The sequence below is a fragment of the Chiloscyllium plagiosum genome, chromosome 17 (assembly GCF_004010195.1).
Source record: "Chiloscyllium plagiosum isolate BGI_BamShark_2017 chromosome 17, ASM401019v2, whole genome shotgun sequence".
Taxonomy (NCBI): domain Eukaryota; kingdom Metazoa; phylum Chordata; class Chondrichthyes; order Orectolobiformes; family Hemiscylliidae; genus Chiloscyllium; species Chiloscyllium plagiosum.
The window spans coordinates 46047996-46071839 of record NC_057726.1 but is presented as its reverse complement, the minus strand read 5'-3'; the positions used below and the strand labels follow the sequence as shown (position 1 = coordinate 46071839).

General features: G+C 41.6%; 1 protein-coding gene and 1 long non-coding RNA gene across 7 annotated transcripts in view; one reads left to right on the top strand and one right to left on the bottom strand.

Annotated features, from left to right (window-relative positions):
- Positions 1 to 23844, top strand: part of rpgrip1l (RPGRIP1 like) — a 225429-nt gene that overhangs the window by 17921 nt on the left and 183664 nt on the right. For all 6 annotated transcript variants that reach the window (XM_043706988.1, XM_043706986.1, XM_043706987.1 and 3 more), the window contains exons 2-3: positions 14522 to 14609; positions 19818 to 19962. In XM_043706988.1, coding sequence (XP_043562923.1) covers positions 14522 to 14609; positions 19818 to 19962 — 233 coding nt within the window. The remainder of the gene's footprint in view (positions 1 to 14521; positions 14610 to 19817; positions 19963 to 23844) is intronic.
- LOC122558429 lies at positions 11700 to 22121 on the bottom strand. The gene is made up of 4 exons (XR_006314129.1): positions 22110 to 22121; positions 20095 to 20103; positions 16891 to 16894; positions 11700 to 13363 (listed from the first exon to the last, which is right to left on the bottom strand). It is a non-coding gene; the product is annotated as an uncharacterized LOC122558429 (long non-coding RNA).

The window sequence follows — 23844 nt, the reverse complement described above, 5'->3', positions numbered from 1 at the left end:
TCGACTTGAAGGCAAACAGATGGAAGGTCTTGGTAAACTCTATGTAGGTGTGCTGGTGAGGGTGGATTTAAGACAGTCAAATGCTGACTCCACTGCCAAAGTCCATATAATTGGTCCAGGGCAGAATGGTCGAATAAGTCTTGTAGAGTTCGGCTCAGCTCAGCATGCCCAGGAGTCCACTGTTGGCAGTAACCTGTCATTTCTAAAAAGTGTACTGGGTCTCTTTTGGTGGTGGGTTTGGGAATCTTGAGGATGGCTTCAATGCACTGACATTGCCCGTAGTGTTAGGTGAAGGGGTAAATGTAGGGGAATGGTCTGGGTGGGTTGTGCTTCGGCAGGTCGGTGTGGACTTGTTGGGCCAAAGGGCCTGTTTCCACACTGTAAGTAATCTAATCTAATCTAAAGGACAGCAGTCGTTTGTTTCTGTCCAATACATGGCCAAGGTAGGTGACTATGGTTTTACAGAATTGTAGGTTTTCTTTAGACGTTTTATAACCCTTGTCAGCCAATGACATCAGGAGGGTGAGGTTGGCAATTTCAGAAGCCTGGTGATTAAGAGGGACAAGGAAGAGGTTATCCACATACTGGATAAGGGTAGAGCCACAGGTAAAACTGATATCACCAAGGTCCTGCTTCAGGACACGTGAAAGGATGATGGGACTCTCCATTTCAGCCATGGGGAAAGCATGTCCAAGTGTATTCCTTGCCTTGATTGGTGAAGGTGAAGAGGTATTGCGAGTCCTGGTGGATTGGAGTAAAGAATATTGTCCCATAGAGGTGCACAACCATATAGTATTTCGAGTCAGGTGGAATACATCTGAGAATCGTGGCTGGTTTTGGGACCACTGGGAAAGCAGGGATGACAGAGGAATTCATTGCCCTAAATGTTTGGACGAAATGCTGGGTTTCTTCACTAGCAAGTTGAGTGTATTGCACAATCTGACTGTAAGGATAATGACATCTTGCTGGAGGAGGTCAGTAATGGGGACGATCCCTACCTCAGCTTCCCGACTGAGTGGATATTAGGGCCTTCGAGGGTGTGGCTTGGCGGGGTCGATTTTAACCTTAAAGAGCTCAACCAATAAGATGCGCCCTACCTCGTTGGGGCAGGTTGCCCGTAGGATACTGGGGAACTGGGCCAGAGATTAGAAGAAAGGTGGTGCTGGGAGCACTTTAGATGATGTGGCATTCAAATCTGAGTGTCATACTGTGCTTATTAGCGGGTACAAGTGTCAATTGAAGCAAATGTTCAATGAGAGTATCTACTATGCTGTCATCAGTCTGCAGGGTGGCTGTGATTGTAACGTGTAAATCATGGGGCCCCGATCCTTTACCTCGAATCAGAGTGCGACGTTAAGAGTATAGTGGAGCGGTGTTGAAAGAGACTGGATGTACAGAGACTGGGCATTGGGAGGCAGAAAGACGCAGAAGGCAATACCTTCCTTTCAGACATAAAAAAAGGGAAAAGTCATAAAGAAAGATTCTTGTCAGTGGTCCTTGCCTCATATTCCCGGTTACCACCTGAACTATCATAATACGCAGTACAGTGGAAGTGGCAGTGCCATGTGGAAGTGTCCAGAATGTTTAACTGCAAGTGAGACCAGATCTGAGGGAGATCCAACAGTCATAGGCGTGCCTGGAGAATCGACGGAGGGAAGGTCTTATTAATCACATACCACCAGACAATGGGGCATGAACCACTAGTAACTTACTGTAGAAAGAAATAGGCATTACTGTAACGTTGCAATGGAACCTGCAACTCCATGCCCGTTGATGTGCAAACAATGGATCATTCTAGTTTGTAGAGCAGATCTCGTCCCAGGAGATTGCAAGGAACATTGTCTGCAATCAAAAATTGGTGTTCCCCAGTCCAGCCCTGTATGCTTACACATCACATCCTCTGACATGGGTAGGTCAATGGCTGTCCTGGAGCCCTACAGTCGTAACTGTACGACACAGAGAAGGGCAATCCATGATTTTCAGAGTAGAATAGGCGGCTTCAATATCTACCAAGAAAGTCAGAGGTTTTCCCTTAACAGTGACAGAAACAAATGGCTCCTTGGTTTGTAATGATTCACATTGAATGAGTTGAAAGGGTGACAATATATCTTTTATCTGGGAATGGCACCTTTTATGGTTGCTATTGTAGCTAGTGAGGATGGGGAAAAGGGTTGGTGATAGTAACAGGGACAACATTCCCCTCTGAGCCATTTGGGCAATACCTTGCCCAGTGGCCAGGTTGGCCACATACAAAGCAATTTCCATCCCGTGGGCTGGGTCTACCCACCCTCGTTCCCGACCTCAATGATTCCTTGGGTGGTCATGGGACTGTTTAGTGGCCCCAGCAAGAAGGTTGCAATCAGACCACTCCTTATCCTTTTGTTGCTGATGCTCGAACTGGCGCCGACAGCATTGCAAAATACTTGAGATTTCATTCAAATTAGCTATAGCTTCCCATCCAACAGGGTGCAAAACATTTGCTTCATACATGATTGCAGCCTGTTTACAATAATACTTACCAGGGCAGGTGTCCCCACTTCTCACTCAGTAACCAAATATTGCTCAAAGGCTACGCGCAGCCGCTGAACATAGTCACCCACATCTTCATTTGTCTGTTGCATAGTTCCATGAGTCTTTCCCTAATATACACTTTTTGGGTAGCTCTCACCCAAAACTTTCTTCAGATCTTCCCACAATTGTGTTAAACGTTCCTCATTACAGGGACCCTACAGCCAGTTACTTTTACCCTTAACCTGTCTCCAAAAAAGCGTCTATCATCAATTCAATATCTTCACAATTTGGGTTGTAATATTTACGCAAGCTTTCTAACTTTTGTAGGAACTCTTCAATGTTTATTTTTGGTTGGGCACACTTTCGACAATTCTTGAAGTTCCCCCTGAGATTGCTAACCCTTTGGCTTGAAGCACGGGTCTTGGGACCGCGCCTTGTCAGTAAACGAACCAGCTGTGACATAAAAAAAGGTAGAGACTTTTATTCCTTTGGTTTGTTTGCCAGTAAGATTTGGGGTTTGTGACCTGTGGTCAAGTACGAGGCAAGCCAATCAGTAGAGACGTTAGTAAAGAAGTAAGTACGGTGAGTGAAGTTACAGAGAAAAGGGTTTAGAGTCCCCTTAATCACATACCACTACCAGACAATAGGGCATGAGCTGCTAGTAACTTGCTGCAGGAGGGCATAGGTATTGCCTTAATGTTGCAATGGAGGGCAGCCAGAAGTGTCGGTACACGTCGGTACCAATGACATAGGTAGAGAAAGGGATGAGGACCTGAAGAAAGAATATAGGGTGTTAGGATAGAAGCTAGAAGGCAGGACAAGCAGAGTAGTAACCTCAGGATGGATACCGTGCCACGTGCTGGTGAGGCTAGGAATAGAGAGCAAGTGCAGGTGAACACATTGCTACAGGGCTGGTGTAGGGTGGAGGGCTTGAGATATGTGGATTGTTGTGATACCTTCTGGGGAAGGTGAAACCTGTACAAGAAGGACAGGTTGCACTTGAACTGGAGGGGCACCAATATCTTGGATGGGAGGTTTGCTAGAGCTCTTCGGGAGGATTTAAAAGTAGATTGGCAGTTGGGTGGGAACCGGAGCTATGAATCAGATGATGGAGTGTGTAGTGAACAGCAAGATACAGTGAGCAAAGAGTCTGTGAGGAGAGATAGGCACTTGATAGAGCAAAGGTGCAGTCAGTGTGATGAGTTGAAGAGTGTCTACTTTTGTGCAAGAAGTATCAAGAATAAGGACGATCAACTTAGAGCATGGTTCAGTACTTGAAATTTTGATGTTGTGGCCATCACGGAAACTTAGATATTGCAAGGGCAGGAATGATTGTTGAATGTTCCAGGATTTAGGTGTTTCATATACTTGTATTCAACTTCCGCCACCAGGAAGAAAGGAAACACCCAAGTGACCAGTGACAAGCAATACCCTTCTCATCAAAGGGCAATGCTGCGTGATCAAAAAAGTGAAGGGTAGTGATTAAATCAAAATAGATTTGGAAGGGGAAATAAAGCACTGCACTCCGTGTTGCCTACCTCTCCCTGAACAGCTCGAGGGGTTTAGATGTTTCAAAAGGAATAGGGGAGGGGAGATAAAAGAGGTGGAGGGGTGGCATTGCTAATTAGGGATAGTATCACAGCTGCAGAAAGGGAGGTCGTGGAGGAGGGTTTGTCTACAGTGTCAGTATGCATGGAAGTCTGAAACAGGAAAGGAGTAGTCACTTTATTGGTAGTTTTCTACATACCCCACAATAGCAACAGAGACCTGGAATAGAAAATTGGGATGCAGATTTTGGAAAGGTGCAAAAGTTGTTGTCATGGGTGACTTTAATTTTCCTAATATTGATTGGAACCTCCTTAGTTCAAACAGTTTGGATGGAGCAGTTTTTGTCAGGTGTGTCCAGGAAGGGTACCTGACTCAATATGTCGGTAGGCTGACTAGAGGGGAGGCCATATTGGGTTTGGTGCTTGGCAACGAACCATGCCTAGTGTCAGATCTCTTGGTGGGAGAGCATTTTGGTGGTAGTGATCACAACTTCCTGACCTTTACTATGCTTATGGAAAGGGATAGCAGCAGACAGTATGGGAAAGTATTTAATTGGGGGAGCCTTAATTGGGAAATGCACAATAGAAATGTGGAGGTTGTTAAGGGAGCACTTGCTGATAGTGTGACAAACCTGTCCTGCACTGAGGCAAGGAAGGGATGGTAGGTTGAAAGAACCTTGGGTGACCGGGGTGTGGAACATCAAGTCAAGAGGAAGAAGGAAGCTTACTTAAGGTTGAGGAAGCAAGGATCAGACAGGGCTCTAGAGGGTTAAAACATAACCAGGAAGGAACTGAAGAATGGACTTGGGAGAGATAGAAGGAGGTATGAAAAAGCTTTTGCAGGTAGGATTAAGGAAAACCCTAAGACATTCTACACTTGCATGTGAAGCAAGAGGTTGGCCGGAGTAAGGACAGGGCTGATCAGGGATAGCGGAAGCAACTTGCACCTGGTGTCGGAGGTGATAGGGGAGGTCCTTAATGAATACTTTGTTTTAGATTTCACTACTGAGAGGGGCCTTGACATTTCTGAGGACTGATGTGTTTGAACAGGTTGATGTTAAAAAGGAGGATGTGCTGAAAATTTTGAAAATCCACCACCCTCTGTCGTCTACCTTTAAGCCAGTTCTGTATCCAAATGGCTAGCTCTCCCTGTGTTCCGTGAGATCGAACCTTGCTAATCAGTCTCCCATGGGGAACCTTGTCGAAAGCCTTACTGAAGTCCATGTAGATCACCTCCTCAATCCTCTTTGTTACTTCTTCAAAAAACTCAATCACGTTTGTGAGACATGATTTCCCGCGCACAAAGCCATGTTGACTATACCTAATCAGTCCTTGCCTTTCCAAGTAATGTGTACATCCTGTCCCTCAGGATTCCCTCCGACAACATGCCCACCACTGACGTCAGGCTCACTAGTCTATAGTTCCCTGGCTTGTCCTTACCACCTTTCTTAAACAGTGGCACCACGTTTCCAACTTCCAGTCTTCCAGCACCTCACCTGTGACTATCGATGATACAAATATCTCAGCAAGAGGCTCAGCAATCTAGCTCCCCACGAGTTCTAGGGTACAACTAATCAGGTCCTGGGGATTTATCCTCTTTTATGCATTTCAAGACATCCAGCATTTCTTCCTCTTTAATATGGACATTTTTCAAGATTTCTATTTCCCTACATTCTATATCTTGCATGTCCTTTTCCACAGTAAATACTGATGCAAAATACTCGTTTAGTATCTCCCCCCATCTCCTGCATCTGCACACAAAGGCCGCCTCGCTGACCTTTGAGGGGCCCTATTCTATCTTTAGTTATCCTTTTGTCCTTAATGTATTTGTAAAAACCCTTTTGATTCACCTTAATTCTATTTCATGTTCCCTTTTTGCCCTCCTGATTTCACTCTTAAGTATATTCCTGCTGCCTTTATACTCTTCTAAGGATTCACTCGATCTATCCTGTCTATACCTGACATATGCTTCCTTCTTTTTCTTAACCAAACCCTCAATTTCTTTAGTCATCCAGCATTCCCTATACCTATCAGCTTTCCCTTTCACCCTAATAGGAATATACTTTCTCTGGACTCTCGTTATCTCATTTTTGGAGGCTTCCCATTTTCCAGCTGTCCCTTAAACTGCAAACATCTGCGCCCAATCAGCTTTTGAAAGTTCTTGCCTAATACCGTCAAAATTGGCCTTTCTCCAATTTAGAACTTCAGCTTTTAGATCTGGTCTATCCTTTTCCATCACTATTTAATAATAATAGAATAATGGTCAAACCCTCTTCTAACCAGAAGAAAAAGACTCTGTAAGTTAAGGCTTTTATTTTTTCTTTTTCTTTCTTTTTCATATATTTAAATGCATTGTTTGATTTTAGTTAGTTGATATGATGAAGGGCTTTTGCCCGAAACGTCAATTTCCTGCTCCTCGGATGCTGCCTGACCTGCTGTGCATTTCTAGTACCATTCTAATCTAGTTGATATAAAGCTAAGCTTGCAATGGCAGGGGACCTCAGACCCGTGGCATGTGCCTCTTGCTTGATATGGGAGCTCAGGAACGTGGTTGACATTCCTGACTTTTACACTTGCAAGAAGTGTGTCCAGTTGCAGATCTTGTTTGACCGCATGACTGCTCTGGAGCTGCGGATGGACTCACTGTGGAGCATCCGCGATGCTGAGGATGTCATGGATAGCACATTGAGTGAACTGTTCACACCGCAGGTTAGAATTGCTGAGGGAGACAATGAGTGGGTGACCAAAAGGCATAAAAAGAGTATGAAGGCAGTGCAGGTGTCCCCTGCGGTCAACTCCCTCCAAAACAGGTATATTGTTTTGGATACTGTTGGGGGTGATGACTTACCAGGAGAGGGCAGCAGTTGTCAAGATCATGGCACTGTGGCGGGCACTGCTGTTCAGAAGGGCAGGAAAAAGACTCGTAGGGCCATAGTCATAGGGGATTCTATTGTGAGGGGAGTAGATAGGCGGTTCTGTAGCCAAAAACAGGACTCCCGGATGGTATGTTGCCTCCCAGGTGCTCGGGTCAGGGATGTCACCGATTAACTGCAGAGCATTCTAAAGGGGAGGGTGAATAGCCAGTTGTCTTTGTGCATTTCACCACCAACGATATAAGTAAAAAACAAGATGAGGCCCTGAAAGAAGAATTCAGGGAGCTAGGAGAGAAGTTAAAGAGGAGAACCTCAAAGGTAGTGATCTCGGGATTACTACCAGTGCCACGTGCTAGCCAGGGTAGAAATGAAAAAATAGGCAGGATGAACACGTGGCTTGATGGATGGTATAGGAGGGAGGGATTCGGATTTGTTGGACATTGGGACCAGTTCTGGGGAAGGTAGGACTATTACAAAATGGACAGTCTACATCTGAACCATACTGGAACCAATGTCCTTGGGGGAGTTTTTGCTACTGCTGTTGGGGAGGTTTTAAACTAATGTGGCAGGCGGCTGGGAACCAGAAGAGAAGACGAGTAGACAGCGAGGTGGAAACTGGAGATGGTAAGAATCATGAAGATAGCATTAATAAGGGCAAGAGTAGGCAGAGAGCAGATGAGCGCAAAAGAACTGGTGGCCTGAAGTGCATCTACTTTAATGCAAGGAGTGTAGTGTGTAAGGCAGATGGACTTAGGGCTTGGATTGGTGCCTGGGAGTGTGATGTTATTGCAATCACAGAGACTTGTTTGAAGGGAGGGCATGATTGGCAACTAAATGTTCCAGGATATAGACACAGGGAGGGAAGTAAAAGTGGGGGTGGAGTTGCATTACTGGTCAGGGACGATATCACAGCTGTGCTAAAGGAGGACACTATGGAGGGCTTGGGTAGTGAGGCATTATGGGTGGAGCTGAGAAATAAGAAGAGTGCAGTTACATTGTTCGGGCTGTATTACGGGCCTCCCAACAGTGAGCATGAGGTAGAAGAACAAACAGGTAAACAGATTATGGAAAGACGTAGAGGCAATAGGGTAGTGGTAGGGGAGATTTTAATTTTCCCAACATTGACTGGGATACACTTCGCGTCAGGGGTCTGGATGGGGTCAAATTTGTAAGACGCGTCCAGAGAGTTTTCTAGAGCAGTATGTCAATAGTCCGACGAGGGAAGGGGCCATATTGGACTTGGTATTGGGGAATGAGCCAGGCCAAGTGGTAGAAGATGTAGTGGGGGATTTCTTTGGGAACAGTGACCACAATTCTGTAAGTTTTAGAATACGCGTGGACAAAGAAGAGAGTGGTCCTAAGGGAAGAGTACTAAACTGGGCCAAGGCCAATTATATCAAAATTAGGCAGGAACTGGGAAGTGTGGATTGGACACAGCTATTTGAAGGGAAGTCCACGTTTGATATGTGGGAGGCTTTCAAAGATAGTGCAGCATAGGCATGTCCCATTGAAGGCAAAGGATAGGAAAGGCGAGATTCATGAACCATGGATGACAGGAGAAATCGTACAACTAGCCAAGAGGAAAAGGGAAGTGTAAATGAGGTCCAGGCAGCTAAGAACAGAATGGGCCCTGGAGGAATATCGGAAGAGTAGGACAAGTCTTGAACAAGGAATCAAGTGGGCCAAAAGGGGTCATGAAGTAGCTTTAGTGAACAGAATTAAGGAGAATCCCAAAGCACTTTATTTTTATATAAGAAGCAAGAAAGTAACTAGAGAAAGGATTGGTCTACTAAAGGACAATAGAGGAAGGCTGTGTGTCGAACCTGAGAGAATGGGTGAGATTCTGAATTATTACTTTGCCTCAGTGTTCATGTCGAGATTAGAGGTAGAATTTGAGTAGTCTGGATTACATTGACATAAGTAGGCAAGATGTGTTGGGTAGGCTAGAGGTTATTAAGGTGGACAAATCTCCAGGACCGGATGGGATCTATCCCAGGTTGCTTAGGGAGGTGAGAGAGGAAATAGCTGGGGCCCTGACAGATATCTTTGTGGCATTCTTAAACAGGTGAGGTGCCGGAGGACTGGAAAGATACTCCTGTTGTCCCCCTGTACAAGAAGGGTAGTGGGGATATTCTGGGTAACTACAGACCAGTGAGCCTGACGTCAGTGGTGGGAACGTTGCTGGAGAAGGTACTGGGGGATAGGATCTGTTTATATTTAGAAAAGAATGGGCTTATCAGTGATAGGCAACATGGTTTTGTGGAATGGAGATCGTGCCTTACCAACTTAATAGAGTTCTTTTGAGGAAGTGACCAAGTTGATAGATGAAAGAAGGGCTGTTGATATCATATACATGAACTTTAGTAAGGTGTTTGGTAAGGTTCCCCAGGGTAAACTAATAGAGAAAGTGAAGTCACGTGGTGTGCAGGGTGTTCTAGCTAGGTGGATAAAGAAGTGGTTGAGCAACAGGAGACAGAGAGTAGTAGCTGAAGGGAGTTTCTCGAAATGAAGAAAGGTGACCAGTGGTGTTCCACAGGGATCAGCGCTGGGGCCACTGTTTGTGATTTACATAAATGATCTGGAAGAGGGCACTGTTGGTATGATCAGCAAGTTTGCAGATGACACGAAGATTGGTGGAGTAGCAGAAAGCATAAGGGACTGTCAAAGAATACAGGAGGACATAGACTGGAGAGTTGGGTGGAATAGTGACAGATGGAGATCGGTCCAGACAAATGTGAGGTGATGCATTTAGGCAAATCTAATTCTGGAGCGAATTATACAATGAATGAAAGAGCCTTGGGAAAAGTTGATGAGCAGAGAGATCTGGGAGTGCAGGTCCATTGTACCCTGAAGGTTGCTGCACAGGTGGATAGAGTGGTCAAGAGGCATATGGTTTGGATTAGATTACTTAGTGTGGAAACAGGCCCTTCGGCCCAACAAGTCCACACCGCCTCGCTGAAGCGCAACCCACCCATACACCTACATGTACCCCTTACCTAACACTATGGGCAATTTAGCATGGCCAATTCACCTGACCTGCACATCTTTGGACTGTGGGAGGAAACCGGAGCACCTGGAGGAAACCCACGCAGACACGGGGAGAACGTGCAAACTCCACACAGACAGTCGCCTGAGGCGGGAATTGAACCCGGGTCTCTGGCGCTGTGAGGCAGCAGTGCTAACCACTGTGCCACCGTGCTTACCTTCATCGGACGGGTATTGAGTATAAGAGCTGGCAGGTCGTGTTAAAATTGTACAAGACATTGGTTCGGCCACATTTAAAATACTGTGTACAGTTCTGGTCGCCACATTACCAAAAGGATGTGGACGCTTTGGAGAGAGTGCAGAGAAGGTTTAGGAGGATGTTGCCTGGTATGGAAGGCACTCGCTGTGAAGAGCGGTTGAGTGGGTTAGGTTTGTTTTCATTAGGAAAAAGGAGACTGAGGGGAGACCTGATTGAGGTTTACAGATTCATGTAGGGTATAGACAGGGTAGATAGAGGTAAGTTTTTTCCCAGGGTGAAGGATTCAATAACGAGAGGTCAAACTTTCAAGGTGAGAGGTGAAAAGTTTGAGGGGAATACACACGGCAAGTACTTTACACAGAGGGTGGTGGGTGTCTGGAACGCGCTGCCAGCAGCGGTGGTAGAAGCAGGCACGGTAGATTCATTTAAGATGCATCTGGACAGATGCATGAGTAGGTGGGTAGCAGAGGGATACAGATGCTTATGAAGTGGGCGACAGGTTTAGACAGTAGATTTGGATCGGCTCAGGTTGGAGGGCCGAAGGGCCTGTTCCTAGGCTGTTAAATTTTATTTGTTTTGTTTTGTTCTTTGTTCTTGGTCTCTGGCTCCAAATTGCTCCCCCACTGACACCTCAGTCACCTGCCCTGCCTTATTTCTCAAGAGTAGGTCAAGTTTTGCACCTTCTCTCGTGAATCAAAAAATTTTCTTGTACGTGCTTAACAAATTTCTCTCCATCTAAATCCTTAACACTATGGCAGTCCCAGTCTATGTTTGGAATGTTAAAATCCCCTTTCATAACCACCCTGCTATTCTTACAGATAACTGAGATCTCCTTACAAATTTGTTTCTCAATTTCCCTCTGACAATTAGAGGGTCTATAATACTATTCCAGTAAGGTGATCATCCCTTTCTTATTTCTCAGTTCCAACCAATAACTTCCCTGGATGTATTTCTGGGAATATCCTCTGTCAGCATAGCTGTAATGCTATCCCTTATCAAAAACACCACTCCCCCCCTCCTCTCTTGCCTCCCTTTCTGTCGTTCCTGTAGCATTTGTATCCTGGAACAATAAGCTGCCAGCCCTGTCCATCCCTGAGCCATATTTCTGTAATTGCTATGATATCCCAGTCAAATGTTCCTAACCATGCCCTGAGTTCATCTGCCTTCCCTGTGAGGCCCCTTGCATTGAAATAAATGCAGTTTAATTTATCAGTCCTACCTTGTTCTCTGCTTTATCCCTGCCTGCCCTGACTGGCTCACTTCTTTTCTCAGATTGATCTTCTTCCTCACTATCTCCCTGGATCCCACCTTACTAGTTTAAATCCTCCTGAGCAGCTCTAGCAAATCTCCCTGCCAGTGTATTAGTTCCCTTCCAATTTAGATGCAAACCGTCCTTCTTGTAATTATTTTTAAACTGTATCATGAGATTACATAGAACATAGAACATAGAAGATTACAGCGCAGTACAGGCCCTTCGGCCCTCAATGTTGCACCGATCCAAGCCCACCTAACCTACACTGACCCTTCCTCAGTTGACTGGTGGATGTCAGAGGTTTCTGCCATAATTCCAGAAAACTATCTACCCAAATGGAAGAACATGCTTAGTGGAAACCCAGGACTTTCCAAAATGAAATTGTGTAAGAATCAATGGGAGAACTGTCCTTGCGTCATTGGTGTTTTGCTAACTCCTATTTGAATAGTTCTAACACCTCTTAATACAATGAATATTCAAGAGGAATAGATTTTACATTTCTACTTGATCAGTTATAATTTTGTATTACTAGTCAACCAGAGTATACCTTTGTAATTCCACTAACAAATTCTTCATCAACGCTATTATGGAGAGCAGGTTTCATTATCCAACACAACAGTTCAGAGCTTCTATAAAACCTCAAATAATGGAATACACCAGGTATTTCCTCATTAGTATCAATCTCAAATTCTTAACTGCTCTTCTAGTATGGCTTAGAAAGTTCACTCAAGGCAACGAGGGATAAGCAATAATTGCCAACCATGATAGCACTGCATGATTCTATTTTGGATAGATGCTGCAAAATGGAACTTATGCCAGTGAGCTTAGCCTTTGGAGTGTAAGGTCAAGCTCATGACAAAAATGTTATGGCAAAATAACTCTTCTTATCCATCCTGAAACAGTCACCACAAAATCTAGTTTCTGCTTCTGGCAGTTAGAGGGTCTTGCATTATATTTTTTAAAAATTCCAGTTCAGGAGTTACTGAGTTAATCTCACTTTTGGAACACTTGTAAAGCAATTAACATGATATGAATTGTTTGTGCCATCACTTGCACAATGAGTTGAAAAAGAATTAAATAAAAAAAGTTGTAGGAAAATCTAATCCACAAATAATAAAGCACTCAAGTATATGTTGCACTTGAGCTGATCTCCAAGCTGCTCCAATAACCATTCAGTGGTTATAATGCAGCAGTATGTCTTTGACATTTATTTCTAACAAGTTTTACATTAAATGTTAAATATAACTAATAAAAATATTTACAGAGGGAGAATTAACATTCTCCTGATTGTGTAGACAGTGTTCAACTTCCTTCTGGGAACTTTTATTTGTTTTCATTCAAATTCTTATAAAATAATTCAGGGTAAAGAGCTCTGTGCTAAGATTTGCACACACTGGATTGCAGGCCTTGGAACTTTTCATCAATGAAAAATAAAGATCTGCAACGGAAGTGCTCAGTATTTTAAACCATCCTGAACAGAGACAAGGAAGGTTTTAGTGGAAATCAAAAAGTGGAGTGACAGCCATCCTGAGCTGACACTTGAATAGTTCGAACTGCTTAATATAAATCAATATTCAATATTAGTAGATATTGCTTTTCCCTTTGATCAGCTGCAATTTTATTTGCATTTTTATTAACTTAAAGCTGTAACCTTAAAACCTCCAAAGTCTTTACAGATTTTTCAGCTGTATTTTCAGAGGAACTTGCACACATTTAACAAATAATGTTTAAAGTGGAATTAATATTCTTTGGCATTGCAATGCTTATACTAAGAAATGGGCTTAAAGGTTAAGCAACTTGCTTAATCTTGGTCCTTTAGTCTCGGTGTTTTTGGGGAGGGAAATGCTACCCACTGGTAGTTCTCTTTGATGAGAAGTGGAAAGGGATAAAGGCAAGGGTGTGGCCTCCAAATCCTCACCACAGCTGAACATCATTTCTTGAACAAGGGAACCACATTTGCTAGCCTCCAATCTTCTGGCACTACTCCTGTAGACAACAAGGACATAAAAATCAAGGCCAATGGCTCTGCAATCTCCTCCCTTGCTTCCCAGAGAATCCTAGGATAAATGCCATTCAAGCTATCAAGCTATCAAAAGGTAAAATTTGAACTGCAACCAGAAAGTTTTTGTTGAGCCTTAAGTATATGGAGTAGCTTCCAGAAAGAATGACAAAGGAACCTTAAGAACCTTTTAAGAAACAGCTAAATGCTAAAATGGACGATGTCTGGCATATTTTTAGATATATCAATTAAGATCCAGCAAAGGCATTCTTTATTGTTGTAATATGTCGTATTGAGGTGGTAAGCTGGTATATTTTTGAAAGGTCTGCTAATACTCAGCTCACTTTCTGATCCTTTGTAGCTCCATCTATGTTAATTGTTCTACTTAACAGTGTTGATCTGGAAAGTATCAAGAAACTAAAATGTTTCTGTTACCACAAAAATCCATTGCCACTAATAATATTATGTCACCCACCAGCTCTACTAAATAAGATTATGTGATAAATTAACTGCTTCAGTTGTTAAAATGTGTTATTGTTGTGAGCTATGTGAACTAATGTTTGAACATAGCTTTGCTTGGAAACAATGCTTGTATATTATTGTAATCTCTAATTACAGTTGCCAATTACTGCGTAGATTTCAACAGTGGGTACATATTTTTGACTTTGCAGGGGCTTCAGCATGAGGTAAAACATCTTGTAAAGGAAGAAACACCTGGGTTGGCAAATATTTAACAAATTTACTTGAGAGTAAGTGTCCAGATGTACAACAGGTGGTAAAGGCTTTAAAGCTGGAGTTAGTTATTTCATAAAGCAGAACAAAGTGGCTGTGAGCTTTGTATCATAACTTATCTGCGTCGCAGATGAAAGGTTTTAGACAATGTAAGGATTAAACTAAATTTTTTTTATCACCACTCTTAATATTCACAATATGTTTTGATTACTTTAACAACCTTAGCTTCAAAACACTGAATTGGAGGAAAAGCCATAAAAGTCAGATGACCCCAGCTGCTTAGTGATAAAATCCTAAAATGTTAAGGTACAAGGTGTGGATTTAAAAACCACTCAAATGTAATTTGTTCTCTTTCTTTCACAGACAATGTCGGGCCTATCTGATGAGACAGCAGGAGACCTCCCTGTGAAGGATGTCGGCATGAACCTGGCTGGAATTGGTGGTTTGCAAGGTTGGAGGCACCTGCTTGTCATTACTACAACATACTTTGATCAGTGGATCCATTAGTTTTACTTCATAATCTTTTCCTTTTATGGTATCATTGATCCAAATGGTCAGGGCTTACTGATTAAAGCCACTACTGCACATCAGCTGGTACTAATTGTGCCCTTCACATGCCTTATGCAAGTAGTGATTGAGTCTTGTTTCATGATTCGCTGTCTCCATAACATCCTGTTACCATAAACAGAAGTCATTTTGATCACTATTTTAAAACTTACATTTCCTTTCTTCCCTTTTCTGTTCAGGAATTTTTATATGAAAAATGTTAAGATGACGTTCACTTAAAATGATTCCACATGGGATCAAGTTATTTTTGAATTCTTATTCACAATGAGTTGCCTAAAGCAACAGTGGAGTCAGTATGTTAAGTCAATGTATTTTTGAAACCTGTTGTTTGGTCTTATATGTTATCTATGTTAAGCATATGATACCAACTAAATTGTGTAGCTTGCTTGTGATTGTTTATGACATGAACATTAATAATGTCAGACAAGAATTACTAAATGGATATTGAGCTGCATTGAGGGAAGGAAGTGTGAAAGAACATGTAGTTTAACTACAGAATTTCAACTTTTGGGGAGGTTCATAATTAAACCGCAGCTTGAAGAGAGACTTTGTTTCCATAACGTGTATGCGAAAAGAGGAAAGAAGTTGTCATATTTGATGCGGATGGGAAATCAGGCTGTGTACATTTTTAAGCTAGATGCAGAAGGATTGTATGGTTGAAGATTAATGAAATGTGCCTAAAGTACACGTGGATAAAGAGAAATCTTCACCATATTTACATACTTCCCTATATCAAAACTTCAAATCTCTTGAGCAAATCTGTTGAGGCTAATAACCAAGTCCCAATTTTCATGGCCACTCAAGTGTTCATAAAAGGATAACCTGAATGGGAATTTGTTTGGACTTCTGGAAAGAACTTCCTGGAACACTGAGAAAAATTGCTAGAGAAACTCAGTAGGTCTAGCAGTATCTAGCAGGTCAAAGTATGTTGTAGTAATGAATTGATGTTAATTGGCAGTTTTGAAGAAGGGTCACTGGACCCAAAATGTTCACTCTGCTTTCTCTCCATAAATGCTGCCAGACCTGCTGAGTTTCTCCAGCACTTTCTGTTTTTGTGAGCTGGAGAGAACTGTTGACTTTGCTTGATTGACATCTTTATGGTGATAAAATGAGTTATCTTTTTAATTATCTATTTTACTAGTGTCTCATAAGACATATCAGAATTAGGCTGTTAAGCCCATCACATCTGCTCCACCATGGCTGATATGGTTCTCAACCCAATTCTCCTGCCTTCTCCCATAACCTTTGACCCTTACTAATCAAGAACCTATCTCTGTCTTCAATACACTCAATGACTTGGCTTCCACAGTCTTCTGCACAATGAATTCCACAGAGTCACCATCCTCTGGCTGAAGAAATTCCTCTTCATTTTACACCCGCTGGCTCTCCCTTGTCTAACTTGCTCATTATCTCCTCAAAGAATTCTAACAGATTTGTCAGACAAGACCTCCCTTTGACGAAGTCATGCTGTCTCTGCCCTATTTTGCCATGCACTACCAAGTACTCCACAAATTATTTGAAATGGACTGTAATATCTTACTAATGACTGAGGTCAAGATAATGGGCCAATAGTTTCCTGTCTTCTATCCCCTCTCTTCTTAAACCTAGAATTACATTAGCCACTTTCCAGTCCTCTGCAACCCTCCCAGTCTCCAGTGATTCTGGAAAGATCACCACAATGCCTCTACAATCAATTCAGATATCTCCTTCAAAACTCTCTGGTGTAGTTCATCCATCTAGGTCATTTATCCTCCTCAGACTTTTCAGCTTCCCCAGCACCTTCTCCTTAGTGATGGCCACTATACTCACCTCTGCCCCCTAATTCTCTTGAAGTTCTAATATGTTGCAGGTGTCTTCTACTGTGACAACTGATCAAAAGTACCTATTCAGTTCCTCCATAATTTCTTTCTTCCCCCTTTACTACTTCTGCAGCCTGATTTTCTAGTGGTCCAGTATCCATTCTTGCCTCTCTTTTACTTAGATATCTAAAAAAGAACCTCTTGCAATCTTCTTTTATATCACGAGCTAGCTTACTATCATATTTCATCTTATTGTTTTTTTTAGTTTATCCTCTGTTGGTTTTTCAAAGCTTCTCAATCCTCTGGCTTTCCACTAATCTTTACCACATTGTATGCTTTTTCATTTGCTTTTATGCTATCCCTCACATTCCTTGTCACCCATGGTTGCCACATCCTCCCCTTTATATGCTGCTTCTTCCTTTGGATGAATTTCTGCTGTGCGTCCCAAATTACCCCCAGATATTCCTGCCATTGCTACTCCACCGTCTTCCCTACGAGGCTCCACTTCTAATCAACTCTGGCCAGCTATGTCTTCATGGCTTTGTTGTTACCTTTACTCAATATTGTTACAGCTGATTTCCATTTCTCCCTCTGAAACTGTAGGGTGAATTCTATCATATTATGGTTACTACCCCCTCAGGGTTCCCTCACTTAAGCTCCCTATTCAAGGCTGCCTCATTACGTATCACCAAATCCAGAATTTCCTGTTCCCTAGTGGGCTCTACCACAAGCTGGTCCAAAAAAAACCATCTTGTAGATCTTTTCCTTTTTTTGACATCCACTAGCAACCTGATTTCCCCAGTCCACCTGCTTATTGAAGTCCTCCATGATTATTGTAATAGTCCCTTTCTATCTTCCAATTTGTTTTTCCCCCACATCCTGAGTACTGCGAGGATTCCTACACACAACTCTAAACATGGTCTTTTCCCCTTTGCAGTGTTTGTTTCAATGTTTGTTTGCAAAAGATTAATTAGTGTGAAGTGTTTTAAGTCTCTTATTGACTCTTTAATAGCCTGTTCCATTGATGTTAATATAGTTGTAAGAAAATAAGTTGTTTTTTGAAAGGAGAATTGCAAATGGGTTTTGTTTTTAAACAATTCCACTTGTGTCATTTGGGTAGTTCTTATGGTTTCTGGTGCACTGGGGAAATGTGCAGATCAGTCACTTCTGCTCATGCCATTTCAACATGTTGATTCAAACATCATCTGGCCATCAGACATTGTGAAGACAGGCTCTGCTCTTTCGAGCATCTGTGCAGAAATCTGGCAGGTGCCGTGAACTAGAAGTTACATACAGCAACCAATTGAACCAATTCTCCTTCCCTGTCACTCTGTTCATTGACCTGTTAGCCTACAAACACTGAACAAATAATTTCTACTAAAAAGCCAAATGCTGCTGTCTTTAGCAATCGACCTTGCCACAAGCAGCCATTGTTCCATTTGCAGACTTTTTCATTTGCTCTCATGCCACTTTCTCTTTTTCTGATATATCTTGCTTTCATTGTTTTTCCATGCAGCAAATACATTTTGTGGGCCACAAAAAAAACTTTAACACCTCACTACCTCTTTTTTTTCAATAGGCATGTGGACTTCTGACTTTGGCACTCACTCACCTACTGTAGCATTGGAGGCAGATGGTATGATGTTGGTTTGCTCATCTAACCATCATGTAATATTTTATGGAAGCCCAGCAAGGGATTGGAGGTTTGAGACTGTAAAATCCAGTGAACATTAACTATAGGATTAATTAATTAATTCTATACGTATGTATATCATGATGTGGAGGTGCCTGTGTTGGACTGGGTTGGACAAGGTCAAAAGTCGCACAACACCAGGTTATAGTCCAACAGGTTTATTTGAAAACACTAGCTTTCAGAGCATTGCTCCTTCCCAGAGTGTTAGTGAGAGACACAGAATTTATAAGGAAAAGATCAAAGGGTCATAAAACTCATGCGAACAAATTGAATATATCTAATATGGCTCTTAAATCTTTAATCAGTTAGAATGGAGGTGCAGGTTGCGATTGATGAATATGCAAATCCCAGAATTTCTTTCAAGTCACTGCCCTGAGGTAATTTAAGGTGTTATCAATATAAAGGAGGTGCACTGATGATGTTACCAAGTATGGTGATGAAACAAACTTACCAGCTCAGTGAGCAAGTTAACAACCTCATCCACAACCTGAGCTACAAATCTTCTCAAATACTCTGAAGGGACACTCATCCTAATTCTTAGAGTAAAGGAACAATTTCTAGGACTAGGTATGGCATTAACTTAGTGGGAAAAGGAAGGAAAATACTGGAGAGGAATTGAAATCCGGGTTGTCTGACCTTTTTGCATGGAGTGGCCACAAGTCAATTTTTTTCTTATTCAAGCATTCAGTGATTAAATTTCAGAAAGCTGAGCTATGAGACAACAATAAACACGAATTTCAGATAAAGCAATTTCAGAGCAATGTGCGATAATTTAAATAAATAAATAAATAATAACGGCCAACAAAAAAGAGCCCAGCAGCAGAGCTACCTGATCAAATTTTTTTTTTTTTTTGCCTTTTTGGTTAAGAAGCCGATCCAAAGTTCTGGACACCAGGGAGGTGGATGAGGCAGTAGGCTGAGCTGAGTGGTTGGATTTAACTAATGCTGACTTTTGTTCCTTTCTGGTGGGCAAACATCGAGTTAGCCTGAGTGAAATTCACATGAAAGTGGGGATCATAAGTGGGTTGCCTTTCAGCCTGGTTTCATCATGCCATTGAATGTCAAGGGGCAATGGGACAGATTTTCTTTTGCTGGTGATGGTCACTGCTAGTACTTTTGGTGTGAATATTACTGTCCACTTGTCATCCCAAACCTGGATATTGTCCAGCTCTTGCTGCATTTGAACATTGACAGCTCCAGTATTAAGGGATCACAAATGGTGCTGAACCTTGAGCCATTCATCAGCAAATACCCCACTTCTGACCTTATGATGGAGGGAAGGTTATTAATGAAGCAGCTGAAGATGGTTGGGCCCAGGACATCACCCTGAGGAACTATTATGATAAATATTGTGCCAATTGATTGGAAAACGTTTTTGTATTTTTCCTTGTATTATTCTATTAAATTGGAATAACAGAATATATCACCACAGAAAAAGCAGAACTCAAGTCAGGAACGCACTGTCTTGGGAAACTCAGTCAGAACATATTGCGGTTAATATTGAAATTGAGCATTAACAATAGATAATTGTCCTACTGTACAACATTTAGTAACCATATAATTATAGTATGTGACTGAATGTATTGCTTTGTAATCACAGAATCATCTGGTGCACAGAATACTAGAGCTCGTCAAGCCGTGTCTCGTATTTGCCGTGAAGAGCTGGAAGATCGCTTTCTTCGGCTACATGATGAAAACCTTTTACTCAAACAACATGCACGAAAACAAGAAGATAAAATTAAAAGGTTTGAATTCCTGTTAATTTCATTCTGTAATAGTCAAATGTTGTTTTCTCTGTTATCTGCTATTTAACAAATACTTAGATGTCTTATTATTGTTGGTTAATGTGTTTAATTTTTAAGAAGTTAATTGAAGACATTCATCATCTAAAAACTTTTTTCTTTTGTTGTCATGCATCTCGCCCTCTCCCATTTTTGTTTCCTCAAAAACAAATACACAGGTTATGTTCTGTGAGAGCTGGTAATCAATGAACATCTCTTTCATGTTGAGATTTTCTGCATGCTTCCTTAGTGATTGCTGACAAGTTATTTGATCATAGCTGATACATTCTGGTCCTCACCTAATATGCATATTTGTCAGTAAAAATCACTGCTTGCAAATGCAAAGGAACTCTAGTTGATTTTTATTTTTTTTCCCCCCTCCCTAATCCAGGAGCACCAGGACTTTGACAATCCTCAAATTGCAACTCCAGTTGAGCTCAGCATACTGTGCTCATAATGTAAATTGAACATTGAACCTTTCTGGCTTTGAGTTCAATTGCCTATGAAAACATGTAGTGGTAACCAAACTGTCTATACCTCCAATGTACTTAAAACAAGCAAAGTCATTAATTGTGTGCTGTGTATGAACAAAAGAGTACTACATGCGTCACCAAAATGACCAGAATTCAGGAAGAACATTGGGACTCTCCTGAGCCAGCCTTATTCAATAAAATGAAACTCCCATATCTGGACACTCCAACTGTACATCAGAACCACTTGGAAACATTTAAACAGAACAGTTATTGACAGAAAATAAAAATGTTGAAAAATCTAAAAAAAAAGTTTACACGTGATGAAACCTCGCCACATTTGCCTTTTTTTAATTAAAGGAACATTTTGAAGGCCACAATCTAACTGAAAATTGGACTTGCTTCGACTTGTGACATTTCTAGTTTAATTCAAAATAATTGGCTTGATCAAATATAGTCCATTTCCTGAGGATACATTTGTGTCATTTGATAGTCAGGCTTCTGGAATATTTACAGTTCCCAGCAATACAAAATTTTTATTCAAAACAGACAACCGATGTGCTTTTATAAAATCAAATAAGGACAGTCTGCTTAATGCACACCTGTATAAATTTTACTTTGAGTTTTGTAAACTAGAGAAAAGAATGCTTTTGGCACAGTAGTGGCCACAAGATCCAGGTTTAATAGCTGTGCAGAGGTGTGTCAAAACATATCCAAATACAGTGAATAAAAATAACCATTCAAGAAAGCTCATTAGGGACGAAATTAAAAAGCAGAACCATGACTGACCTAGCCACAAGCAGACAGATATAAAATAAGAGAGGTAAATGCATGGCTGAAAGGTAGATGTGGGAGAAATGGCTTTCAATCCATGATGTACAACTAAGACCATTGGGGAAAGAGGAGACTGTACCACGGGGGTGATCACTGTTAAAACCAGTGTCCTTCTGAGCGAATGCTTCATCTGATGGGGAATCTAGAGCCAGGAGGCATAGCATTAAAATAAGGGGCTTCTTATTTAGGACAAAGATTAGGAGGATTTTTTACCCTGAAGGTGGCTAGTCTTTGGACTTATCATGCACAGAGAGCAGTGGAGGTGGTGTTGGATTACAGGGAGATCTTTAAAGTAGGATACATGTTATTTGAGAGGAAATTCAGAAAGCTAATGAAAAAGGACAGAACAATATAGAGTGTAATACATGAAAATATGATGCTACCCACTTTAGTACAGAAAATAGAAAGGGTGAATATTATTCAAACAGAGAAACTGCAGAATTTTTGGTCCAAAAGAATCTACATGGCCTTATCCATTAATCATAGAAAAGCTAACTGAGCATGATCTTAGAAAGGCAAATGGTACACTGGCCTTTATGGCAAATGAGATGGAATACAAAGATCGGGAAGTCTTGCTACAACTGTACACCTGAAGTATTATGTACAGTTTAGGTCTCTTTACTAAAGGAGAGATATGTTTGCATTGGTGGTTAGTTCAGGAAAGGTTCAGTAGGATGACTAATAGGTTAAACTGGTTATGCTTTTATTCATCAGAGTTTAGGAGAACGAGAGGTCCTCTTATTGAAACGTTTAAAATTCAGAAGGCTTGTGAAAAAAGAAAGCTTCCCCTTGTAAGGTATCTGGCACTCAGAGACACAGTTTAAAAATAAATGTTTCCCTCTAAAGATGAAGATGAGTAGGAACTTCTTCTTTCAGAGAATGATTAGTCTTTGGAAATCTCTTCCACAGAGAGCAGTGGTGGGTTGAGTCACTGCATATGTTCAATTCTGAGAAAAGGAAAGAAAGAAGAGGAAATGCCACGATCATATCAGCTGCTACCTTACTGAATGGCAGAAAAAGCTTGAGTGATTAAATGGCTAACTCCTGCAACTATTTCTTAAGTTCTTCTGTTCTCATTAAACTGTGAGATGCAGAAATCTTTCCTCATCCAAATTTGAGAAATTAAGTTCATTTATAGACCGGGTTGAAGCTGGTTGGGTGTCTCATAAATAGTGATTCTAAATAGAGGCAAGTATGATAGTATGGGTACTTAAAATGCCAGGGAATAATAGGCTATGGACCAAGTGCAGGTAAATGGGATTAGTGTAGTTTGGTGGTTGATGGTCAGTATAAACATGGTGGGCCGGACAGCCTGTTTCAAAGCTGCATGACTCTTTGATTTATCAAATAAAAACAAATCATTTGAATTTTGAAGCAAATTGCCTCTAATTATCAAATCATTGCTACTTGTGTTCTTTTAAAAATGTTAATCTCTAATTAGTTACAAAGAGAAAGTCTCTAATTTTTACCTGATTATTACCTTTTATGCCAACATTAAATAGCATTACCAGCTTAATCAGTAACATCTGTGAGGCACAGAGTAAGGTTTTGAATAGAAATAGAGGGCAAATAAAGTGACTTTCCCAAACTGATTACCATATGCAAAACAGAGGCGATAATCAACATTTTCAAAATGTTCTTAACAGCTGTGTATGTGTGCGAATTAGAAGCAATGGGGCTGGATTTTATGGCCCTCCATCTGCATATTTGAAGGTGGGGGCTTGAAAAGAAAACAGATGGCCTAGTCACCACCTTCCTGCTCAGCCAGTAATGTCTCCCATATTATGTTGAATGGCGAAGGTGTCAGTAGCCTGGCTCAGGCTCAGTCCTATCGAATTCCTCAAATGGAAATTAAGAGCCTCATTCTACCTTCGCTACAATATTATATGTGGCAAGGAAGGTAAAGGCAAGACAAATGGCCTGGCAGCTTTTACTGTATGGGCAGGGAGACAATGTACATCCTGTGGGCTGAGCAATAGGGATCCCTACACTCATTGAAGACAGTCGCCCCTCCAAGTTAGGACACTTCCCCTGCTGGGGTCTGTTAAGCTGGCCCATCCTAAATCCCCAGACTTGTCTGAAATCCGCAATCTATGTAGTCCCAGCAGTGGTCACTACTTAATTCTGGTGCAGCTGGGACTATGTCTGGAACTGTTCACTAATCAGATTGGCTAACAGTTCTCTATGGTGCGATTTCCACCTAAGTAGTGGTAAAAGTCCCACTCTATCTAAATTAGAATTACCACCAGCTTAATATCACTGCTGGTAGCTGGGCTGGCTGACCAGGGACTGGGAGAATGAGGAATATATGTACCTCCATACAATCCATCCCATAGTGACACCAATAAAGACACACAAAGATGTGTTAAGAACCAGTCAGAAATGTCTAAATTCAGTGTTAATAGTGACACTTCAGAAAATAATAATCCAGTGCTGCTCGACAGGGGATCCTCTACCAATTTTGCCAGAATTATCCTTTGCCTCTCCAAACACTGTTGAGCACCGCTATAATTTTTTTTAGTGATCTTGAGTTTGACTTTCA